The following is a 24,484-nucleotide window of genomic DNA, read 5'->3' on the forward strand; positions in this document are numbered from 1 at the left end:
TGAGAAAGCTGCACATATGCTAATATAGTATGTGCATGTGTAACTTAAGTTCTTTCTGTTAATATGCTGATTAAAATTCATATACTATGTCGATATTAATCTCAAATGTGTGTGTAACAGTGGGTGAGTTTCATTATGACGTGCTGTACATAAGTTTATCATAGAAGGTTACTTATAGATATAGTCCTGAAAATTGAAAATGGACAAACTGTCATTACGTGCAGAGTTAAAAAGGCTTTTCAGACCTCAGATTATTAGTATTATCATGTTTAATGTAAAATGTCACCTCAACATTAAGATTACTTATGCTCCTGTTCTTGAAACGAAATCCTTATTAGCCTGTAATGCAAATAAACCAGCTTCCCACTAGCACCTGTTTCTCACAAATGACTCAGATTTAATAGGGTTTTTTTCCCTAGTTGAGAGGAACCACGACTCTGCTTGCACTCTTTAGCTTATTTACAGATCATTGGGGCGGATGAACTTTTGTTTTGAGTTTGCGGACTCATTATTCGAAATTTGATCTACAAAACGATTGAACACAAAAGTTTAAGAATTAACTGTATGTTAACAGCATGGAAAAGTAATGGGTAACTGGTTTAACTGGCCTTTCGGGCAGGTGTCATATTATCTCTTACAATCAATGATGGAGGGAGAGATGAGGAAAATCATAATAGCAAAATTATGCCAATTATGACACAGAACAGCTTCAAATATATCTATAAGGAAACAACATAATAATCATATTATGACCAGAAAAATTCAAGTAAGGCTATTGGATAAAGTTGGCGCTCTTTAGTGGAGTTCGGTGCAAAACAAAGCACCTTCCACAGGACTGAATTCTGACGAGACGATGTTACACAGTCAAGTTTAGTGGTGAGTTATCTAATAGCTAAGAAGCTGAAACTTCAATCAGAAGGGGAATTGCTGTCCCTGCAAAGCTGCTGCAACTGACAAAGTAAAATTATTCAGAGAGTTGCAGAACGGATTACCACCACCACTACCATCTGACATCAGACATCCCCCCAAAGAAAATCAGTTCCCGCCATCACATCATAGAGGTTGGTGTGAAATAATTTAGTTCGGCCCTTAAAGGATTTTATAAAAATCGAAATGGCCCTTGACAGGAAAAAGATTCCGCAGTGCTGTTAAGTAACGAGCTGAGAACAAATTAAGGGTCATTTTCCATCAGATCTATTTCTCTGTATCTACTTAGCTGCTGTATATGATGAACATTTTATAGATGTTACTACATATTATGGAACCAAAACTAAAAATACTCTCCATGTGTACATGAGCTGTAGAGCAGTGGTTTTTAGCCTGCTGATTGAGGCGGCCTGTGGTCTCAGTGGTACCAGATATGTATCAGTTGATCAAAAGTCAGGATGTGCCTCTTCCTACTTCAGCTTTATTCAATCAAGACATCTGACTCAAACAACCGCAAGCACAAAGACACCCTCCTATTGTGTGGGTGAAAGATGCTAGGCCTTTCCTGCTTTAAGGAGCAAAGTGTGTAACTATAAAGGAGCAGCCTTTAAACATCAGTAAAGAAAATATAAACTCCTAAAAAGTCTGAGATACCCCAAAAAAATGTGGTTTCACAATCTCCTAATCAGTCAGGGAAAACGCTAAACTTGGGCAAAAGAAAAACAGAAAGGAGAAGACTGAAGAAGAGAGGAGGCGGGAGGAGGTACTGAGCAGAAATGTGATACATACGACCATTTTCCTACCACAGACAAGTATGCGTAGGGAGGAAGGCTCGCTCTCCCTTTCTCTGTCTCACACACACATGTTCAGGTATTTCCTGTTAGGAGTGTGAGGTGGCCAAACAGTATTATGGGTGACTGACTGAGCCCTCGGATGGGCCCCATTCTTACTCACAGAGCTCTCCTTCCTCTACTCCCTCCATTTCCCCTCTTACTGTTGTCCCATATGTTTAGTGATGTTAGTATTAAGAGCTGTTTACTGCCCTCAGAGGATATCTCAGCATGTCACAACCTCTGTGTCACTGTAATGCACAACTACACAAGAAAGAAAGGCAGAAAAAAGTAAAGAAAGACAGAAAAAAAAAAGTAATTAAGAACAGAAAGAAGAAAAAGAAAGAAGTACAGAAGTAAAGAAAGAAAGAAAGAAAGTCTAGTCTTTGGATCTGAGCTATTCCACTCTGGATCACTGCTTCACATCTGGCTTCAATTGACGGGGGGGGATTGGGTTGCACATACTCTTCCCCAACTTCTCTTATGTGTGAATACTCAACCCACACGTGTATATGGCCACACACACACACACACACACACACACACACACACACACACACACACACACACACACACACACACACACACACACACACACACACACACACACACACACACACACACACACACACACACACACACACACACACACACACACACACACAGTTAATGGCCATTGGACACACTCAAATGCTTACACACGAGTTTCCTAACACCAGGAATCATGTTACACAGTTGTATTGTAACAGCTCACATAGAGTCATTTTCATTAGCACTTTCTCTATTATCTATATAAAATGTGATTCAAGTACAGTTAAAAAACAACAAGGAGAGAAAGAAAAAACTCTCTAGTCTCCAATAAGTGTAACTGCATTGAGTATCAGGACAGAGAGCAGAGAATGTTGCAAATCCAGATTACTGACCTATCTCTATGATCGTACAACCTGAGTGGTCTGAATAAAATCTGTACAGGCTGGAGTTGTGATCGGGACAGAAGTACGTTCTGACACAGGACATGGACGTCTGGCCCAGTGATTTGAAAAACAGTGTTTCTCCTTATTGTTCCCAGATAAAATTGAAAGTTGAATGATTGTATAACTAATTTAAAGAGAGCTGTGGATTCAAACCCTTCCAGAAAACCATGTGAAACAAGTGTCTACTACTTCCACTATGTGTGTTGTGCACATGTGGTTTCTAGATTTTCACAACACCATGACCATGATTGACTTTCTAACTAGTTTGAGCACAAATTCGTGCTCATATGTACACGCTGTCAAATCAGACTTAAGGTGAGCACATCAGAAACTCCTCTCACCTGCAGAGGGATTTGAAAACAGAGTCATACAGTGTCAATTTCCAAGTGACAATAAGCAAAACATATTTTTGAGTGAAGGGGGACTTCAATGAGTTGTTGAAATCTATTTCTATTATTATCTGTTATATATATATCTCTCAGTGATCTCACTTCCTTCAAATTTCTTCCCACAGTCTGGTTTATCCTCCCTGGCTCAACATTCCTATTTTCCTATTCTGCAACCACACCCTCATCAGTTCGCTCCTGCTGCCCACACTGACTGTTGGCACCCTCCCCTTTTCTTTTTTCTTTATACCAGTCATTCGAGGAATTGGATTTGGGGCCCGGTAACCATGGTCAACGAATACCTACCACAACCCACAGTCTGTGAGCCATGCAACATGTGGAACCGAGACAGGAACAGGAAACAAGTCTGCTGTTATGTGTTGACAGAAACCCAGCGAGGAAGAGGAAAAAGGAACAAATGGGTCTCATATGCTACATGTGTTTCAGTACAGTTCGCATGCCGCAACTGTGCATTAAAAATAACCTGGAATCTGTAAATCAGGTATGACATGACACTTTGAAAAATCCACAGGTTTTGTGAAGATCTACAGTTCTACTTCTGTATGTGTACCTGCTTGCCGAGGTCCTCTCTTTCTCCTGAAAGCAGCGCCGGACTGCAGCGCCTCCAACAGGCCATCCATGATACCAGTTTCATCACCCTCTGTAAACAGCATCAAAACAACATATCAGCAATGCATCAACGGACATTAGATTACTTTGACACACACATGAAAAAAACACACACACACCCACACACACAAACAAATCAAAACCCTACTCTGACATATACTGAAACTTTCTTTCCCCACCACAGGGCAGTGATTGGTGGTTTTGGTGTTTCTCTCAGACACGCCGACACACATGCAGGCCGGGACGGTATTTACCAGCCACGTGGCCACTTTGCCTATCTGGGTTAACAAAGCTAACTTGCCAGTGATCTAGCTCAGCTATTGTCAATGCTAGAGGCTAAACACTGAACTAGGGTGATAACCTCGACAACACACAAACTCAACCTATTGGAAAGACACACCCACAGAGACTAAACATGCACATAGACATGAAAAAATATAGACTAAGTAATTATGGCTTACAGGGGAAAGGGCCCTTGCATCTGTGTATATGTGCAGATACAGTTTGTATGGGTGGCCTCATTGTTTGTTTGTTTGTTTACATCAATATTCTCTGCACAGCTTCAGTGGCTGGTGGCCTTAAATTAAGGAAGAGGGGGTGGGGTTGGGCAAGGGGGTGTGTACTCCATGGCAATGCAAGAGTGTGAGTGTTGTCATGGTTGTTTTGTGGGGAAGATTCAGTGGCATAGCTCAGCACACGGGCAGATGGTTTTAATTATTTCTATTTGAACCTGAAACAAACAGAGGGGTCTGGAAAGGGGGCAGCAGGGCTGAGGGTTAAAGGTTTATGTCGTCACCTCTCCACACACACACACACACACACACACACACACACACACACACACACACACACACACACACACACACACACACACACACACACACACACACACACACACACACACACACACACACACACACACACACACACACACACACACACACACAATTCAATCCTGCAGTAAGCCATGAAGCAGATGGCCAATGGTCTCGCCTGTCACGTCAGAGAAAGTCTCTCTCACACTCTCCAAGCCTTGCACAGCTCACACACACCCCTCAATGTCCATGTCCTGGAACTGCACACACAGTTTGAAAAGGATGTAGGCCACGTTTTTATCCTTCTGGGGAAACATATCTGGCACATTTCCACTTAGACTAATCACATGGCTGGTTTAAACCACGAGTCGAAGCACAGACATACAACCTATTTGTGAAAATGTACTGGAGGCAGTAGAGGGACCACACAATGACCTGGTTGTGTGTAAAACAGGCTTATTGTTGACCGAGTGAACTCACAACTGAAACTAGAAAGTCCTGGGGCCTGTGTCCTCTCCCACTTTATACATACAGCTCTATTTTGTTAATGTAGTTGAGGCAACACTATTTGAAGAAGCCATTTATGAGTTGAAGTTTAACAGTATTTGGGGGGGACTTATAATTATTAATCTTTATTTCAGACACATACAGTAGGTCCATATAAGCACTTGATGAGTGCAGTCACTTGTTGATAATCATGTGTTAATTCGCATGATTTTCCTGTTGTAATGAGGTTTAAGGTTTATAAAATTTTATTGGTAAAAGGACTGTATTGATTTAGCACTTTTCTAGTCCTCTAGACCACTCAAAGCACTTTACAGCACACATTCATACAGCACTACTAAGTACTGTGCTCTTTTTCTATCACATTGGCATGCGAACTGGGGGAAATCTGGGATCGAACAGCTGACCTTCGGGTTGGTGGATGACCTACTCTACCTCTTGAGCCACAGCCATAATAAAACAAAATCAGGATTAGACTGACTACAAAAACGTAGGAAGTCAGGCTGAGTACAACAATGCAGCACAAGCACACACGTACGCACGCACACTACAACACAGTTCATGACACAAACAGCAAGGTATGCCTAAAGCATAAAAGAACATAAGGCAGATTAATTAGTGTAATAGCATTAGATGATGAGCTGTTGAAGATATCTCTTTGGAGCCGATCCACACTCACAGAGACAGCGAGAGAGAGAGAGGACAGCATGTTGTGTGGAGCATTAGCACCCCTAAAGGTTGTTCACACAATAGCAGAGAATGAATAAAGACATTTACAGAGAAGAGATGTGGAAAAAAACAATAGGGACTGTATTAAAAACAGAGGACAATGTAAAGTGTATGAGAAGTAAAGACAGTGTTCAAATGAGTCTGGGAGAGATTTTCCTAATGTGTCATGGTTGTGCTGCTCCTTCACAGTCACCTGGAGTGAGACATCAGGGCCCGGCTTATCCCATCTGACTACTTCTCTAACCCCGGAGCCTTTCTCCTCTCCCTCCTCTAACCCTCTTTTCTAGCAGACAACAACACAGTCTAATCTCCAAGAGAGCATCTGCTGCCCTACTCTCCTCCTTCCCTTTACCCTCCCCCACACAACTCCCTCACTTGCTCTCTGAGTGGAGCACAAGCACTCCTGGTGGCAGTTCCCATACCTGCAGCAGTATGGGTGGGTAAACCACGCACACACCCCCTGCAACAAAGATACAGCCTCACACAATCTTTTACAGACAGTACTGACACCTAGCTGCGGAAGTAAGGAATAGTCGGGTCTTAAAGCAGCTTTGGCATACGTCCAAGAAAAAAATATATGACAAGCAGGAATAGATTTTTCATTACTTTCTAATTAAAGCAATAATCAGATCAAATTTGAGCAAAGAGCTCCCTCAAACCACAGATGGTGAACGTAGATTTTTGGGTGTGGCATCTATCTGTCTGGTATACTGAATCCGTAACTTCTGTGTTTCACAAGAGGCAAACAATGCAAGTAAATTCTCTTATTGAACACATTCTCAAAAGATAAAGAACAATCTTCAAAGAATAACAGGAGGATGATTTATTCACAATAACCATCATCACATGCTTAGCACATGTGAGGCCCCGCAGAGTGAGCGTCTGTGTGTCTGACTCTCGGAGGAATGACAAGGCCACAAACTGCAAACAGACACTGACCTTGCAGGGTTTTACCGACAACTGGGACATTATGCTGACACATTCTAAGAATTTGTGAGATAACAAGGGTATGTGAGTGGAGTTAGAGGGTGATAGAAAAAAAAAGGAACCAGGAAAATGTCCGCATGCAAAAGACTGGTGGCTGAAAACAACCATCGTGTAAAAAGGCCAGTGAGTATGAGGGTTATAAACAAACAGAAAACAAAGAACAGGTGTGTATGCTATGTGGTTTAAATTCATGGGGGGGGGGGGGGGTGTTGAATGACTCAAGGCAACAGGGGCAGTCAAATATACCACCTGTATGTAAATGATCTCCTTCTCTCTCACACACACACACACACACACGCACGCACGCACGCACACACACACACACACACACACACACACACCTTTGAAGCACGATTATGTTCCATTCGTGCATGCCTCTAGAGACTGAACATGAAATTTGACTATTTTAATTTCTATCAAAAAACCTCTACAACAACATTGAAACAAAATATTCAGAGTGGAGTGCTGTGTCTTTAAGTGCCATTTAAATGAACGACAGACAGAGAGGGAGGAAAAGGGAAAATAAAAGAAGGAGTGATGGAACAAAAGTAAGAAAGAGAGGAGAGGAGAAGCCAGCTGGAACATGGACATTGGGGAAAGGCCAGAAAGACTTTCATTAAAAGAGGTCCACAAAACAGACACACAGATACACACTCTGAACACACACACTTTGGCCAACACAAGGTTTCTCAAACACAAAGCAAATCTGAAAAGAAAAAGTCATTTTCTTTGAGTCATTTTGTCAAACATACATACAGAAACTAAGAGAGCTTTGGGGCTGGAGCACATTTTGACTGTCGAGTCCCAGGAGAGCCCGACTGGAGCCAAAGAAAGGAGGAATGTACAGAAACTAGGTCACAATCTGAGAGAAGGGGAAAAAGTGCCTGAGCATAAATGTGTGTCTGCAAGGGAGGATTTGAGTTTTGACTGTGTGTGCAGGGATGAGAGTGTGAGAATGTGTGTCTGTTACACGGGACAATGTACCGCGGGCACTTTTCATAGTATAACAGCATCGCATAGAGGGGAAGAAACATGTTTTTCTGTGATAAAGAGATTCAGGCTTCCTTTCAGTTCTCTGAATATGAAAATCCCCCTTTCATCAGGAGTGAAAAGAGGTCAGGAGTTCCTTCTATACTCAACGTCCCGCTTGTCCTCACTTTATGAGGAGTTTTGTTGTTACTTGCTTACTTCAAAACACGGGTCATCAACATTAGATTATCTCCGGTCTATAAATACTAATGGATTGCTCTTTCATTCTCTCTCATACATACACACAGACACACAAATATTCCACAAAAGTGTGGACTCTGACTGCCCCCAACTGGAGTCTGAGGGAAATACGAAATGAAAGTCGTAGAGTGTGTGTTTCTCTTTCTTCCAGTCACACGCAGGTAAAGAAATATGATGCCGCAATTGTGACCTGTGTTGATGTCAGGGAGCTGGTTCCTTTTCTGTTTCTCCTCCTTCTCCTTCTCTGCCTTCTCCCTGGCCAGCTTGGCCCTCTTGATCTTCTCTTCAGCCTCCTTCCTCTTCTGATTCTCCTTCACCGCTTGCTGTTGGGGGGGAGTAAGAGAGAGGGAGAAAATATCAGATGGTGTGTGGGCAAATATAAATTAAGTGTGGCGTGGATTAAGTAAATGAATGACTCTTTATACATACATTTGAAAGGACATATGTTAGATGGATCTGTTGGACGTCTTTCTATGTAAACAAAACTTCAAAAACAGTGGATGGCAGTTATCCATGATAACTGGTAAAACTAGTTACTTCCTGCAAGAGCCGTCCCAAATGGCACATTTACAGCTGATGTATAAACTGACAATATAATGGTCACTCTCTTCCATTATTATGTCAATACAAACAGGTGCACAGGCTATCGTTTTTCTCCCATCCGGGTTTGACATTATATTTCATCCTCCACTCTTTCATCAACTTTTTTTTGTCTGTGTATTGTCTGCATAACAATGTTTTTTTAGAGCGAGGTCAGGACAGACTGAAAACCACACCTCCCCCATTTTGAATGATATGAGGCATGAGTTGGTTCATTCACATGCAAAAATACTCACGCACCTGGAACATGTTTTTAAAGTTGTTGAGGTCGCCATAGAATTCCTCTACAGACATTTTTCTTGGGTCAAAGACAAAGTAGTCACCCAGGTCAGCATACTGCTTCTCCATATTCTTGTGCATCAGATCGAGCTTCTCATGCTGCTCATGGGCACTGACCACAAACTTGTGGAGACACTGGGTTAAGGAACAAAGAACCATTAGGACTTCAAAATAAAAAGTTATGACTGAATGTATTTTTTTATAAACAGATATCAAATATGTAACTGAATAAGAGGATATGGACATCTTTTCAGCAAACAGGTCCTTGTCATTTTGTGGAGGAGGAAAAGTTTCCAGATCCTTCTCAATGTTCTTGATCTGCCGGCCCATCAGTTCTAGGTTCTTCTGAATTGTCTCTGCAGAAACTTTTGACGGAAATGAGGGAAATGTTAATGACGCAGAGTACCCTAACGCTGTGGCTCCATCCACATACATGGACATAACATATGTTTTCTTGTCATTTGACTAAAAGTGCTGTTGCTAATAAGGGAAGGCCCACCCAGATCAGTATGCAGTGTCACATACAAAGTGAGAAATGAGCATGAGCTGTTGTAATAATAGAAGATACAGTAGGAAAATAAATGAACAGAGGTCAGTTAGGTGTCCTATGTACCTCTGCTGGCCTTTTCCACATGGATGAGCTCATCTGGAAAGCTCATGATATCAGGATACTGCTCCTGGCAAACATCGGCGAGGAAGTGGAGCAGCGTCTGCTTCAGATCAGCAGACTTGGTGTCACGTAGCTGATTGGAAGAAGGATTGATGAAAAAGAGTTGACTGAGAAGGCAATCAAAAGTTATTCAATTTCTGCACGAAGCAGTTACGTGGTAATGGATGTTAGAGTTTTACATTTCCAAAATTCCACACGTTTAAGTTACAGAATATATCGGTGTTATATATTATACATAACTAGATAATATTAAAAAAGGCATAGGGGGAAAACCTTGAATGTTATTGTCTACATTTCATTATTGAACTGTATTGAATAGAATAATATGGCATGTCCACACTTGACCTCCGGGGGACTATACAATGAATTAGACTAAAGGCCAGTTTTCATTGTGTCTGTGTCTACACATCATTATTTATACCTTGCACAGGTATGATATGGAGAAACCGAATGCCTTTCCATTTCGAGAGCCTGCATTCATATAGTTCCCAACAAGAAGGATGATCTGCAGCAGCGTGGAGAAGTTCTGGCTTTGCCTGAGCTCCTCGCAGGCTGCCGTCACCGACACCACATCTGGCTTGATGTTGTTCAGCTGCTCCTCAAACTGCAGCTTGAACAGGATGGCCTGAAGCCGTGGCATCAGTCGCTTCACGGTGGACATCTGCACAGAGAGACAAAGAGAGAGATAAGGGGGATGACATCCATTACCTACATCTTCTACATTTGAACAAAGCAGTCAGTGTTCAACAAGCGGTGTTTTGATATGGTGACAACAGCATGACTCCATCTCACAATTTAAAAATTTTGTATGCCTCATTTGTCATCACACTGATTTCCCTGCTATGTTTGTGGTAAGTCATGTTCAAGTCAGCTGGGAAGTAAAAATATAACAATTGATAAAAGAATGAAAAAAAAAGAAAGAAAATTCAGTTTGGCTGTGTGTGTTTTAACATTGTGCGTGTATGTGTGTGTCACTCCTCACCACTACTCCAAACTGTTCGGCCTCAGCCAAGTCATCATATTCATCCTTCATCTCTCCCAGGACACTCAACTGGTCTGCTGCTGGCAGTTGTTTGATCAGGTTCTAGATGGTAACAAAGGAGAAAATATGAATGACTTACAGGATATGGAAACACGTATGTGGCACAAACTACTCTTTTAACAACATAAGGGTGTACATAACATACACAGATTTTCATTGACCCTAGAAAGAAGACACATACTTGTCAACTCTGAAAGTGCTGGTAACACACAATTGCATTTGTTGGAATATGAATACCGAGCATTATTAATTAACTTATCTCTGTCACCACTTCATTAACGCAAAACAATTTAAATACTGTTGTCTGTATACTCACAAAGTCAAAGCGCATTAAGCCGGGCATACACTGTACGATTTAAGCCTGTTTTTGTTTAGAGTTATTTTTTTGAGTTTAGGGTGATGATATGATGGTACCTGCTGAAGGGTTATTGTTTAAATGTCATACATTATAATGTTTATTGGAAATATAGTGTGTGTGTGTGAGTCCATATGTCAGCATTTTTCTTCTATGGTAAACAAACTTCTCTGTCTCGGTGGAGCTTTCCCCAAGAGCCGACGGACATTTCACACGTACAGTGTGAGCAGTCAAGTTGTGGCTGACCCTAAAGGTGAGCACATAAATATTGAGCTTTGGTTTCACATGAAAAGAAAAAATCTATGTTACTCGTCCTGAACTTCCCAGAGAATAGAAACTATACCAAAATGCACTCAATACACTTTTCTCCTGCTCATTAATCTTGTATACAGACACTGGGGCAGATCTGAGGTCAATACCTGAACCATGGACTCTGTCAGAATGTTCTCATTGACCTCCAGGATGGCATTCTTGATCTGTTCATACGGGATGCGGAACGATCCCAGGAAAATGGCTGTAAGCAAAGACATTTAATAGAACATATTAATATCCAATATGGATTCAGTTGAACATGCTTCATTGTTGAAATTTCAGTGAAGGGGTTGACTCAATGTATCAAACTTTTATAAGGTCTAGACTTACAGAGGTTCTGTGATGACTTTGAATCAATGACCTTTAGCTCCTTCACTTTCTTCTTCTGCACCTGCTTCTTCTCGTCTCCACCATCCTGCTCCTTTTTGGCTGGAGAGGTGGACAAAGAAATAGGAGGGTGGGTTAGAAATCACACATATGTGATTTTCTTAATGTCAGATGACTAGTACAGCTGGATATGAATAGCAATGATGTTGGAAAGAAGGACAGTAGTGAATTCAGTGGGTTCTGTGAGACAGAAAAAAAGTGGTTTTGAGCGATGGATAGAGGGCCCATGTGATGGCTATAAAAACTGACAGACTTGACACAGCCTGGACTTTTTTCATTCTTTACCAACTGTATGGTGTCTTGGAGGTGTTAGGACTATTTCATCATTGGCCTTAGGCGAGACTGAAATACTATGAAATGGCTGTAACACTGGAAAAGAGATCCCTGGTGTGTGTGTGTGTGTGTGGGAGCCTGGTAAATATGGTTGGACGTTTGGTAGCTGAAGGCATTTTAAAGTTCGTGGTCAGCTAACACACATGAATATGCAATACATTTTATAACACATACACACTTGACAGCAGCACCTCACATTGACTTGCTCTGACAAGGTCAGGATCGTGTCAGCGCGTGGGGGTGAATGTGCACAAGATAAGAATTAGGACACAAAGATGAACAACCACATGGGTTTGACCACAACAGCCCACTTTACACAGGATCAGCAGAGCTAAGGTCAGCAGAGCAGCGGATGTGACAGTTGTTCGCTGAATTGATGGTATTGAACCACTCATCTGAAAATGTAGCACAAATATGTTACATCATGATTAGTGCTAAAATAAAATAGTCATTGACCAAACTGAAACACCACTTTAACAAGGTCAGTATACCAAAGAGGTTTTGTTCATACCTTCTCAAATGTGGAGATACTTCATTAATAATAAAATGCTTTTCAGACTAAATAAGTAATTTTGAAATACTCATCTAGGCTGGGGTAGCTAGAGATGCATATATGCTGTGATTTCCAACTTTTCATTTGAAAAATAGGTAATGATTAATATTAATTTACAATTAACATTATTGGGAGTGGTAGCCTTAAATGTTTACTATATTCATTAATTAATTAATCATACAGATCTTCAACTACACCTTTAAACAGAGCACATTAAGTCCTCAGCCATTTCTCTTCCCCCTTGTACAATGTCTGTATGGAATATGTTTGTCTCCCCTGCACTCTTCTGTTCCTCTCCGTTTAGCTTTTTCTAATTCTCAATGTTGGACTTTTAGTTTTTTAACTCATCTCTCTGTGGCCTTGTCCTCCTCGTCTTATCTTTGTAAAAAACAGGCAGGAAACAAGAATCTCTGTCTGGAAAACAGCCAGCAACAAAGCGGGTACAGCATATACAGTACGAGTACGCTGACCTTCATCATCACTTTATATCTGAAATGCAAAAGAAAAAAAATTCTACGAGTCAAAATCAAACCTCTGCATGCTGAGCAGCCCAGCTGTTGCCACTGCCTGGTGATGACCTAATATATATATAATATAATAATACCTAATAAAACTGCTTAAATCACCTGTGTTACTAATGTCTACTATCTACCCTATTGTGTAAAAGATCTACCTAACCCCCAGCTCTCCATATTGCACATTAAGCCAATTTTTTTCTCTCAATCATTCAACCATCTTTTTCAGCGATCCACTGTAGTTTGTTAAATTAGTGAAAAATAGTCTCATTTAAACAGCAACACTGTAAGTGCTTTCCACACTGTCACAGAGACTGACACTACAGCATAACGAGTCATTCATCCATCTGCTCATCCTTCCATACGTTCCAGTCAAACAGTGCTTTGTCTCCATGTGAGAGGTCAATCAGGTGGACAGTCTGTGAACGAGTCTGGGCCTCCTAATGAGCTCCACGACTCTCCAGTTAGCCACTCATTCAGTACACACACATACACGCAAACAGTCAGTGGACTGTGGCCTCAATAAGTCCCATTGTTTCACTCAGTTTCAGCTTCAGCTTCATGAAATTCCCCTCTCAGAATCAACGTGTCGGAAGTTTGACTCAAACTTTAGAGAAATCTGATCTGACGCACGTACACGTCATTTCTGTTATATCAATGTAATCAGCTGTGTGTATCACTAGCATGAATCAATAATACCATTGTGTGTCCAACACTCCAGCCAGAGTCCCCACAGAGAGTAGGAAACCATAGCAGGAAGTAAACCATTACACACACGCAAGGTTGGAAAATCCATCAGGACATGCGAGAGGAAACAGCATAAATATCTTTTCACAAACACATAAACACAGCTGAAAGGTCAGGAAGAAACTCAAAGGAAGTCACCAGCATCCACAAATAAACATCCAAAGACAGAGACACTGACAGGGAGACTGATAAAGACAGTGTCGTCTGGGAAATGAGGGAAATAATACCTTTAAAGATAAAAGTGAGGGAAATTAATATATAGTAAAAGTATGAACACTTTAGCACCTTCAACACATTCAAACATGCACATGGAGACTGGAACATGTGTATATGCTACAACACAGATGAATGTAGAACCTGGCAAGTGTATAATCACAAGAAGTTACAATCCAGTCATTCTGGGACTTAGCGGCAGCATCATGTCACTAGGTCTGTGTCTGTGTGTGTGTGTGTGTGTGGGTATGTGTGTAAACTCAGAGAGACGGAGAACTGGTGAGCGAGCATGTATGTGTATGTGTGTGTGTGTGTGTGTGTGTGTGTGTGTGTGTACATCCGTGCTATAATAGCTACAGTGCCATCTGTGCTCTAGCCAATGATATCCGGCTTAGCTATGCTGACATCATGGCTGATTCATAAAATGGGGTCTGGTGTGTCTAGAGTGTAAAATGGCTGCTCCGTGGTTTCCACATGCACAGCCGGCTCATTTCATTTGTGATCCGATGGCACCTCTGGTGGAGGCTACGGAGCACTGCATCACGTTACACTTAGTCATTGTTGGGGAGGAGAGGAGATGACAGAAGCAGAACACAAATGTGAGAAGACACGCACACACACACAAAAACTACTCAAGCACATATGAACACACTTGTGGAGGTCTGACATCCACATGTTTTATCGTCCAAGCTGCCTTTTTGTTATACCGTTACACAAAGAAGGAGACTTTTCTGGATACAAATAACTACCACCCATTCCAACACACACACGCACACACTTATTTCCTGGAACACACCTCCCCCTCGTCTCCCCAACAGCTGCTTGGCACTGAGAGATGACGAAAAAAGGGGGGGTTGTGTCTGAGTGTGTGCGTGTGTCTGTGTGTGTGTGTGTGTGTGTGTGTGTGTGTGTGTGTGCCTCTTCATGCAAACACGTGTCTATCATGGTAGAAAAACTAAATTCTTCAATTTGTGACTTCTGTTTCTAATTAAGAGGAAGTGAAAAAGTGGATAGATGAAGGGGGAGAGGAGGTGAGGGAAGGGTACAAAGAATCAGGAGGAGCCGGCTCATGCAGAAGTCTGTCAATATGTAACTAAGTGTATCTGTGCGTGTGTGTGTGTGTGTGTCTATCTGCACAAAGAGGAGTCTGTTTATCAGTCAGCAGACCTGAGTGCCCCCCTTCCTCTCTTCCTCTCTTGTTCCCTCACTCCTTAAAAGGAGAAAATGTGTGGTGGGGAAGATGATGGGTAGCCAGGCTTGGAGAAAGAAAAGTAAAAAAAAGACAGATGGAAAGAATGAAAAAAAGAACAACAAAGTTAGGAAATCAAAGACAGAGAGGAAAAATGTGTGTTTCACTTACATCCTTGGCCACTCTGAACTACAGCCTCAACTCAAGAGAATATAGTTTCAGTTCTCTCTCATTGCCTCGTCACTATTATATCTCTTTCATTCTTTTCATGCAGTGTTTTCATCACCACTCCCTGCTTGTGGAACACTACAGTTTATTTTTAACTCACTAAAAGCTTTCAGATGATGTGCTCTATTGTGTATCAGTAATGCCAAAAGTGATTTTTCATGGGCCCTCTGGTGGCAAGACAGGAGAAAAGCATCATCTTTTTTTATATAACTTCTATCTAACTTTTTTTCCATTCAGCATTCCAGAGCTGGAGATTGTCTAAACTGGACGGGAGGAGGGTTTAAAGTTTCAACATTATTTTCTGTGGGGTGAGCTGTTCTTTGGGAAAAAAAGTTGCTGAGGTTGCTCAAGAGAGTGAACCACACAGATACACAAACACATCTCATGCCAACTTTTAAAATCTTAGACTGAAGGGAAACTTCATAAGAAAACTTTATGAGTTGAAGGAAAATGAGTTGAAGAAGAGAAAGAGAGGGAGGGGGGCATGGAGTTCTTTGTCTAAAGTAAACAGAAGGCCACAACTATGGCAGACAGACGGACAGCTGGAGCATTGGTCCCTTTAAACTTTAAATGTCCAACATTCAGTCACTCTCAGAATAAGAATGTGTGTGTGTGTGTGTGTGTGTGCGTGTGTGCGTGTTACAACGTAAGTGTGTTTGACAGAAGAAGAATAAGGGGGTTTCCACGGTAACCTCCGGTCTGAAAGAGCCCCTTCATCCTTTTTTCACTGTGAAAGGAAATGAGAGAAAGGATTCCTGACTGTGTGTGTGTGTGTGTGCGTGTGAAAAGGACCAGATGGCAGGGTGGGGCAGTGGGGAGGGGGGATGGGGCAGGATGTGGGAAGGGCCAGGATGCAGGGGGAGGGCATGTGGGCGGGGCTAAGCTGTGCTCACTTGCGCACCCCTGGTGTATGAATAGTGTAACTACAAATTAAATTATCTGAACTGATGGAGGTTTATAATATCATAGTTTTAAAAGACAATATAAAAAAATCAAATCATGATTACTGAATTTAGTTGTACTTAATCAGACCTTTGAGCAACACACTACAAGTTTAGATTGTTTTTTGCTTGTTGAAATTTATTTGGATGAATGCTCAGATAATTCTCATATATTTTAAAAATGCATTTACATTCATTTTCAGAGTTAGGGCATGATGTCAACAGGAGTTTTCATTTGCTTTGTTCATATTTGGATGACACACTACTTCAGTATACTTTAAACTGAAATAACTTCTTTCTTACACTAATTTACCATGTTACTTCTTTGAAAATACATTTTATACATTTACCTTCACAATTTGAGATATCTTTAATTTTCTTCTTTTTAAAAGTTCTGTAGTGAAGTGCAGCGTAGCGTGTAAATTAGTTTAAATTTAATATATTGACTACAGGAGGCACAAAGTGTGGTTACTTCAATGAGGTTGCAGTTCATGTATGGAGTCACAGTGCCCTCCATTGGTGACAGCGGTGTACTGCAGTGAGATGGCCCCAAGATGGCAAATCCCTTCACCTGGATTAAGTATTTATTACTTTACACCCCATATCACTCACCATCCAATGCGCGTGTGTGTGTGTGTGTGTGTGTGTGTGTGTGTGTGTGTGTGTGCGTGTGTGTGTCTGAGAGAGAGATTGAGAGAGAGAGAGAGAGAGATAAAAGCTGAAATGAGGAATGTACGTGATTGAATGTTTGTGATTGTGCGCATGTGACAGTATAAAAATGGGGAGACATAGCTGTAAAAAGTGTGTGGAAGTGTTTGAAGGTGAAAGAATGGACAGAGGTTTGGAAACAGTTGGTGTGTTTGTGTTGTGTTGTGTGTGTGTGTGTGTGTGTGTGTGTGTGTGTGTGAGTGTTGTTCTCTCAGGGCCACTCTGACCTCCCTCCGCTCTTCTGGCCATGAAGGTCTTCAGCAATGACGCACACGGCATCACTGATGAATGACACACACACACACACACTCATGCACGCACGCACGCACGCACGCAGTATGCTGCCTGCATTGCTGATAAGGTGCACTACAGTCGACACACCTACACAGCACTGCCTTGAACTTGAATTTGCACTTGATGAAACCAACACAAACAGCCCATAAATCCCTATAGCAAATAACAGAGGACACAGCCAGACCCCCCCCCCCCACAACGCGGGGGGGGCACACTCGCACATGCACGCACGCACGGAAAGGTGAGTTGCTATGGTGTGCTTATTAAATCAGTCCTATATCAGCCAGTCTCCTTGGGACAGCAGAAAAGATTTACTGCAGCAATTACACTGGCTAATTACAAGGAGGAGAGACAGAGGGAGCGAGGGAGAGCTGGAGAGTGTAAAGGAGAGAAGGTAATCAAATCAAAAGGAGCAAGAGCAAATAAAGGTGCGAAAACTGAGGGCATAAGAGAGCAAATAAAAGTGAGGGATAGATAGTTAGTTTAAAGGACAGAGAAGATGAGGATGTGACCTTGAGACAGTCACAACACCTGAGCCTTGAATGTGGCACATGGAAAGAACACAAAGACGACAAGGTCTAGTGTTCAACTCACAAACCACCAGTGTGTGTTCGCATGAGCATTTGTGTGTGTGTGTGTGTGTGTGTGTGTGAGAGAGAGAGAGAGAGTCTGACAAACTGAGTGACTCACCAAGTATCTAAGCAGTTTTTCTGTGGTACTCTGGTGTTTGTTATTCACAGTGTGAATGTCCTTGACGCTGCACTGGCCTTCACAGCACAGTGCTCCCTCTACGGGGAGGAGAGTGAATTACATAATTAAGCAGGCTTGCTCACTGTTATGCTTGGCATAAATCACCCCTGATCCTTGTTCCTTTGCTGTTAAAGGCATGCGGTGACATTTGCAGACACTTAATATACTTTATGCATGTGTGAGTTTGACACTGAATGTTGAGATTAGTCTTCTTTGAAGACGTGACAACCTGAAGGTCTCATATTGAATGTAGCCCATAAGAGTAGCAATTAAAAACTAATAATAATTTCATACTTAATGGATCCCCTTTAGGAAATACACTTTTCACTGCCACCTCACCTTCAATAAAGAGTGGGGCTTCAGATTTTTCATAGATAATTTGGTAATGGTGGAATGGATTCAAGGTGTTGCTCATGGACACTTCATCTTGTCAGATGCTTGGAGTCAGGTTGTGTAGTTCAATGTTACCCCTCTCTACACACTGCGCTAGCTGCCTACCAAATGTACTGACATTTCCCTGCAAGTTAAGTGTACTGTTCATCCTGGGCGCTTCTAGAACATGTGCACAACCATGCATAAAGTCTCATTTACATGAGCACTGAGGTAGAAATGAAAACTTATAAACTTGGTTTCTATCTCAATTAAAAAGTTAGATGAACTGTAACACACATTCACCCCATGAGGCATATTTTGCCCGGGGCAAAAAGGATTAGGTTGAAGCGCTCCCGTCAGCCTTCAAATATTCATTATTACCTTATAGAAAGATAGCAGACAGAGAGCTAGTGGGAGCAAGAAGGAGCAAGAAAAAGGAAGAGGGCAAAAAAAGAGCATGAGTAAGAAATAGAGAGGCAATTTATGAATACAAGCAGTCCTGACTTATGCAAAGCAAAATAGATGAAAGGAGGACAGAGAAAAATGGCGGGCTACATGGTGTCATGCCATGGAGGACAGTTAAAAGCTCATCGCTGGGCTGGAGCACAGACTCATCCTCTGTTAATCCCTCAGCTTCTGTCCTCTCGTCTCCAACCATCCATCCCTTCACTCGTCTTTATCTCTGCTTCAGTGATGAGGACAAAGGAAAGCACTAACTCATTTGCCCCCCTCCACCGTCTCTTGGTCTCTTCAGGCTAGGCTCGCAGGCCTGATTAGCAATTGTGACTTGACCTCATGGTGGAAAGATTGGCACACATGAACACACACACACACACACACACACCACACACCACACACACACACACACACACACACACACACACACACACACACACACACACACACACACACACACACACACACACACACACGTATATGCACACACACACACGTATATGCACACACTTAAGAGAATGACGAGGGCCAGTTTTGCTAGGTCTAATAAACCCTTGAGCATGACCCAGAGACGAGGGGGCTGGAGAGGAGGGGGGGATTTTTGCTTTTTCTAATGTCAGCCATCGCTCGCAGGATACACATACACAGACACTTGAGAAAGTGTATATGGCTGGAGGCAAAGAGATAGGGCTGTTTTCTGGTGCTTGTCACCATGCTTTTTTTCAGTCCAACATGACCAAGAGGAGAGAGGAGACAGGAAAAAATGTAAACAGGGAAGAAAAGACATGAGAGAGAGAGTAATGCTGGAAGGTAAAGGGGGAGTAACAGAGTAGCGCAATGGCAATGGGAGGCATAATTATGGATGAGACACTGTGGAGCAAATAGGATGATAAACAAGGATGAGGAGAAAAACTAAGAGGAAAGACAAGGGGAATGAGAGCCCACCTCAAGAAGGACTTTGCCACACATGCTGATTAACAGACAAGATAGAAACACATGCGTCATCTCCATAAACAAACCTCTTCCTTCGAACTGGAATTTTTTGGGTATTTAATTTACATTTTATTACAGCTTTGAATCTTTTGAAAAGCGGCAAGTACCTGTACAGTGATGTTGAAATCCATACAGCTGAGAACACAGTGAGCATTTCTTTGCATTGGTGTGTGAACCCCTTTTCCTTTGTTGCAAATGCTTCGGGAAAACTACTGCAGGTGTTTGAAATACATCAATAACACCGGATCATAGTCGAACTAGGTATAGCTGGAGGGGGATGACAACCGTGATCAGGCAACCTCCACCTTTTCGTGGGAACCTGGGGAAAAGTTTGTCTCATCAAAGATCTGTTGGCGGGCTGCAAGGTTTCCAGTGTCTACCCACCACCACAAAAATAAACTATACAAGAGAAACATATTTAAACAGAGAGACAGACAGGCAAGTTCTCTCCTAGAACATCTGTCTGCTTGCCTCTCTCAGGAATTGGCTGTAGTTGGGGCTAGACAAAAATACACACATGCAGGCACACAAAGACACAAACAAAAACACGTACACAAAAGTACACACGTAATCCCACCATGTGCTTAGTGAGCCATCGGGGGACGTGTTGCCAATCAGACAGCTATGTGAGGCCGGGCGAATGAAAACAATCAAGGAACAACACAAAATATGGCTCAGAGACTGGCACGTGTTTGTGTGAGCCACAGAGTGTGCGTTCATGTTTATGTTCGCAGATTCTCTCTCTCTCTCTCTCTCACACACACACACACACACACACACACACACACACACACACACACACACACACACACACACACACACACACACACACACACACACACACACACACACACACACACACACACACACACACACACACACACAATGCAGAGACCCGCCGATGCCTCCACCCAATGCTTTCCTAGAGGGACTGTGTGGAGGGATTTTCTGGGTCTTCTGTAAATAAAAATTATTGCTGGTAGGAATGGCATATTCAGGAAAAGACTGACTGAGGATTATTTTGCATGCAACACATACATGTTTGAAAAAAAGTGTCTGCAAAATAAATGTAAATCATAGCGATTATGTTATAATACTGCTGAACTATTTCAATCGCTGGATGTAATTTGATTAAATAATAATAAATATGGAAATAGAGCATTAATAAAAAAAATCTTCACAGTGGCAGTAGCGAGTACAATCTTATTTCATTAACACAAATTAGCTTAAACTATGACAATAATACACAAACTGTAAAATAACAGCATTTGGCTTTAAGGTCTGAGAGTGAGTCAATCGAATGCTCCCAAAAAATATTGTACTACGAGAAAGGTTTTTTTTTCCTGTAGTCTACCTGTTGTTTGTGCTGTGTAACCTAGCATCAGTATGTATGTCTAGTGAGCTATCGCTCCTCTCTCTGCCTTGTCTCTTATCATGGCTCAGTGAGTGTGTCAGTCTGCATTGGCCCTCTTTGAGGAGCTACTGAGAGATGGCAGCACCATTAAAATTTAACCCACTATCTCGCCACTCACCACAAGCTGACGAGAGGGAGAGAGAATGGAAGAGATAGCCGGGCAGGCATACAAGGATATACAGGCATGTATCTAACCACAGATACTGTATGTGCGTACACACATTCCCAAAGAGTTAGTCAGATGTGATAGCAAGAGATGGGAAGCGACAGAGCGAAAGATCCCATACAGATGGGGAGTAACGAATAAGGTGGAACAGATAACCACCTGATACACACACACACACACACACACACACACACACACACACACACACACACACACACACACACACACACACACACACACACACACACACACACACACACACACACACACACACACACACACACACACACACACACACACACACACACACACACACACACACACACACTGATGGCTATGGAAATGAGTGGCATCAATTCAACCTTACATTCCATCATTCTGCACTATTCCTCTTTAAATCCACATTTCCTCTCTTTCTATTACTTTCTCCCTCATCAGCTCCATCTCCTCACTCCCAGGGCAATACTTCTTTCAGTTTCCCTCCGTCTTCTTTGCAAATCACTCTTTATATTCAATATTTTTTTTCACACAGCTTTTTTTAAAAACTATTTCTCTATCTTGTCCCTCTAACTTCCCGTCTCCCTTTCTGTTACCATCCTGTTCTGCCCCAGTGGAGTGCGGGATAGCGGTCAGAGCTGGGAGGCCTATGGTCTCTTAATTAAGAAGCAAGGCGGAACGAGGCCACAGCTAACAAGGACACGCACACGCACACACACACACACACAGAGCGAGATATTTGCACTACATTACTTGTAAGGACTTTCATTGTCTACAGGCCCAAGCACTAAGTTTGACCATCAGCACCACAAGTCTGACCTGAGCCTGTTCCCTCAAACATCGATATACACTTGAGTTAATCCGTAACAATTAATCCAAGTTCTAAACCTGAAAAAAATGTCTAGTTTCCCCACTTTGTAATAGTGTCTTCACTTTGCAAAATCCAAATCTCAAATTCTGCCACACAAAATACATAGAAGCACAAGAACACACACACACACACACACACACACACACACACACACACACACACACACACACACACACACACACACACACACACACACACACACACACACACACACACACACACACACACACACACACACACACACACACACACAATTTCCTCTTCTTTCTCACATCACAACACCTAATCAGAGGCGGAGGACCTGGGTCGAAATCTGCCAGGCTAGGACTCAATCAGCTAGTGCAATCAGACACAGGCCACACACACACACAGAGACACACACACACATAATAAGCCTTGAGCTGACAGACGAGAGGAAGGCCATGATATTATTCAGTCAACCTCATCACCACTGTAACCAACACACATACACACACAGAGGAGTCGGGATGGAAGTAGCTATTTTGAGCGTGCGTGCGTCCATTCTCTGTGAAGGTGACTTTGGGCTGGCTGGAGTGGTAATTGGGTACACATACAAATGCCTTTTTCCTTCTCTTCCCCACGTTCGCTTCACCCACACCACCACCATGCTCCCCCTCTTTCCCTCACCACAGCCCCCGAACGTGATTACATTTCCGACATGAGTGAGGGTTGAAAAGAGAGAGCAGTGGAATGGAGAAAAAAATGAGGGAGACAGATGACTGACTGGAAAAACAAAGAGGGGAGGAGAAAGCAGTCCTTGTACTGGAAGGTAAAAAAGAAAAGAAAGAAACAACAACAACAAAAGAAATGCAAAGACACACGTACATTAGTTATTGCCCTTTGTACACAAAAACACACACCTATATATACATATATAACATTTGCCTCGGCAGGGGGCGAGACAAAGAGGAAGAAAAATACAGAAAATGTCACTCAGACGGTGCGCACACGCGCACACTCACACGCACACAGTGCTATGGCCATCTCATTTCCTCAGACGAGTGACATTTCTCTCCCTCTCTTTTTCCATCTCTCCTTCTGCACTTGTCGCTGTGGTGATAAAATTAGCATTCCTTTCCTTCCTCTGCTTCTCCCTCCCTCGATGGCTGGACAAGAGGTGAGGACCACGGGGACAAAAGCAAGTAGAGAGTAACAGAGACAAATGGAAAGATAGGAACAAAAGAAGACATTAAGAGAAAGAGGGAACAGCCTAAGAGAGACGTGAAGACGAAGACACAAACACAGTGCAGAGTGCGACACACAAAGACAACAAGATGCAATAAGAGAGAGTAGGGGAGAACAAGAAAAATATAGCAAGTGGACAGGACGCAGACTTGTGGAGAGAATAAATGAGGGGGGAAATATACCCTCAAGGGATTTTTATCACCATGACAACCTTCTCCTGTCTCCTTTGCTGTCCAGTTGCATGATGAACTCCTGCAAGTTTAGTAGACCTCAGCATGGATGAAATATACTCTCACTATTAAGGCACAATAATCAATCTGTGATGAAATGATTAGTTCCCTCAATCCTTTAATGACCGATTTCTAACCAGATGTGTTTTTAAAGAACAAGGTAAAAAAAACATAACCTTTTAAATTGCAGCTGTGCAATAATGGCTGAGCCTACTTTGTTTATTATGCACGAGTGCACACCACTACTGTGCATATGGGCAGGTGCATAAATCCGCATGTGTGCATGTTTCTACAGGGACAAGGTAAAGGGCCCGCAGAGTATAATTAAAAACCAGAGACAGAGTCCTTGGGAGAAATGAGAAAGAAGAAAAAAGAAAAAGAAAACTGACCTTTAAAAACACAGAGTGAGATGGAGAGAAACAGTGAGAGATGAGAGAGGTGTAACGGAAGATTGGAAAGTGGGAGATAGACTGAATTAGATTATGGTGAATCGAATGTGAAAAAGAAAGAACAAAAAAGGTGAGAGACAGACCAGGAGAGGCAACATGACTGGACTGAGTTGTTTGTGGGGGGAGACGGCAGAAGAGGGAGACGCACACCGCCTTAAATAGGATTGTTAAGTCAGTACATTCACTATAGTACACAGTATAG

General features: G+C 42.3%; 1 protein-coding gene across 2 annotated transcripts in view; it reads right to left on the reverse strand.

Moving 5' to 3' along the window:
- LOC118318994 (protein diaphanous homolog 1) overlaps positions 1–24,484 on the reverse strand; it is an 88,899-nt gene that overhangs the window by 6,615 nt on the left and 57,800 nt on the right. For both annotated transcript variants that reach the window (XM_035649020.2, XM_035649019.2), the window contains 9 exons: positions 11,601–11,699; positions 11,378–11,472; positions 10,544–10,645; positions 9,983–10,222; positions 9,505–9,634; positions 9,132–9,256; positions 8,853–9,017; positions 8,203–8,335; positions 3,689–3,778 (listed from right to left, as the gene is read on the reverse strand). In XM_035649020.2, the coding sequence (XP_035504913.1) occupies positions 3,689–3,778; positions 8,203–8,335; positions 8,853–9,017; positions 9,132–9,256; positions 9,505–9,634; positions 9,983–10,222; positions 10,544–10,645; positions 11,378–11,472; positions 11,601–11,699 (1,179 nt within the window). The remainder of the gene's footprint in view (positions 1–3,688; positions 3,779–8,202; positions 8,336–8,852; positions 9,018–9,131; positions 9,257–9,504; positions 9,635–9,982; positions 10,223–10,543; positions 10,646–11,377; positions 11,473–11,600; positions 11,700–24,484) is intronic.

Source organism: Scophthalmus maximus, chromosome 9 (genome assembly GCF_022379125.1).
Source record: "Scophthalmus maximus strain ysfricsl-2021 chromosome 9, ASM2237912v1, whole genome shotgun sequence".
Taxonomy (NCBI): Eukaryota; Metazoa; Chordata; class Actinopteri; order Pleuronectiformes; family Scophthalmidae; genus Scophthalmus; species Scophthalmus maximus.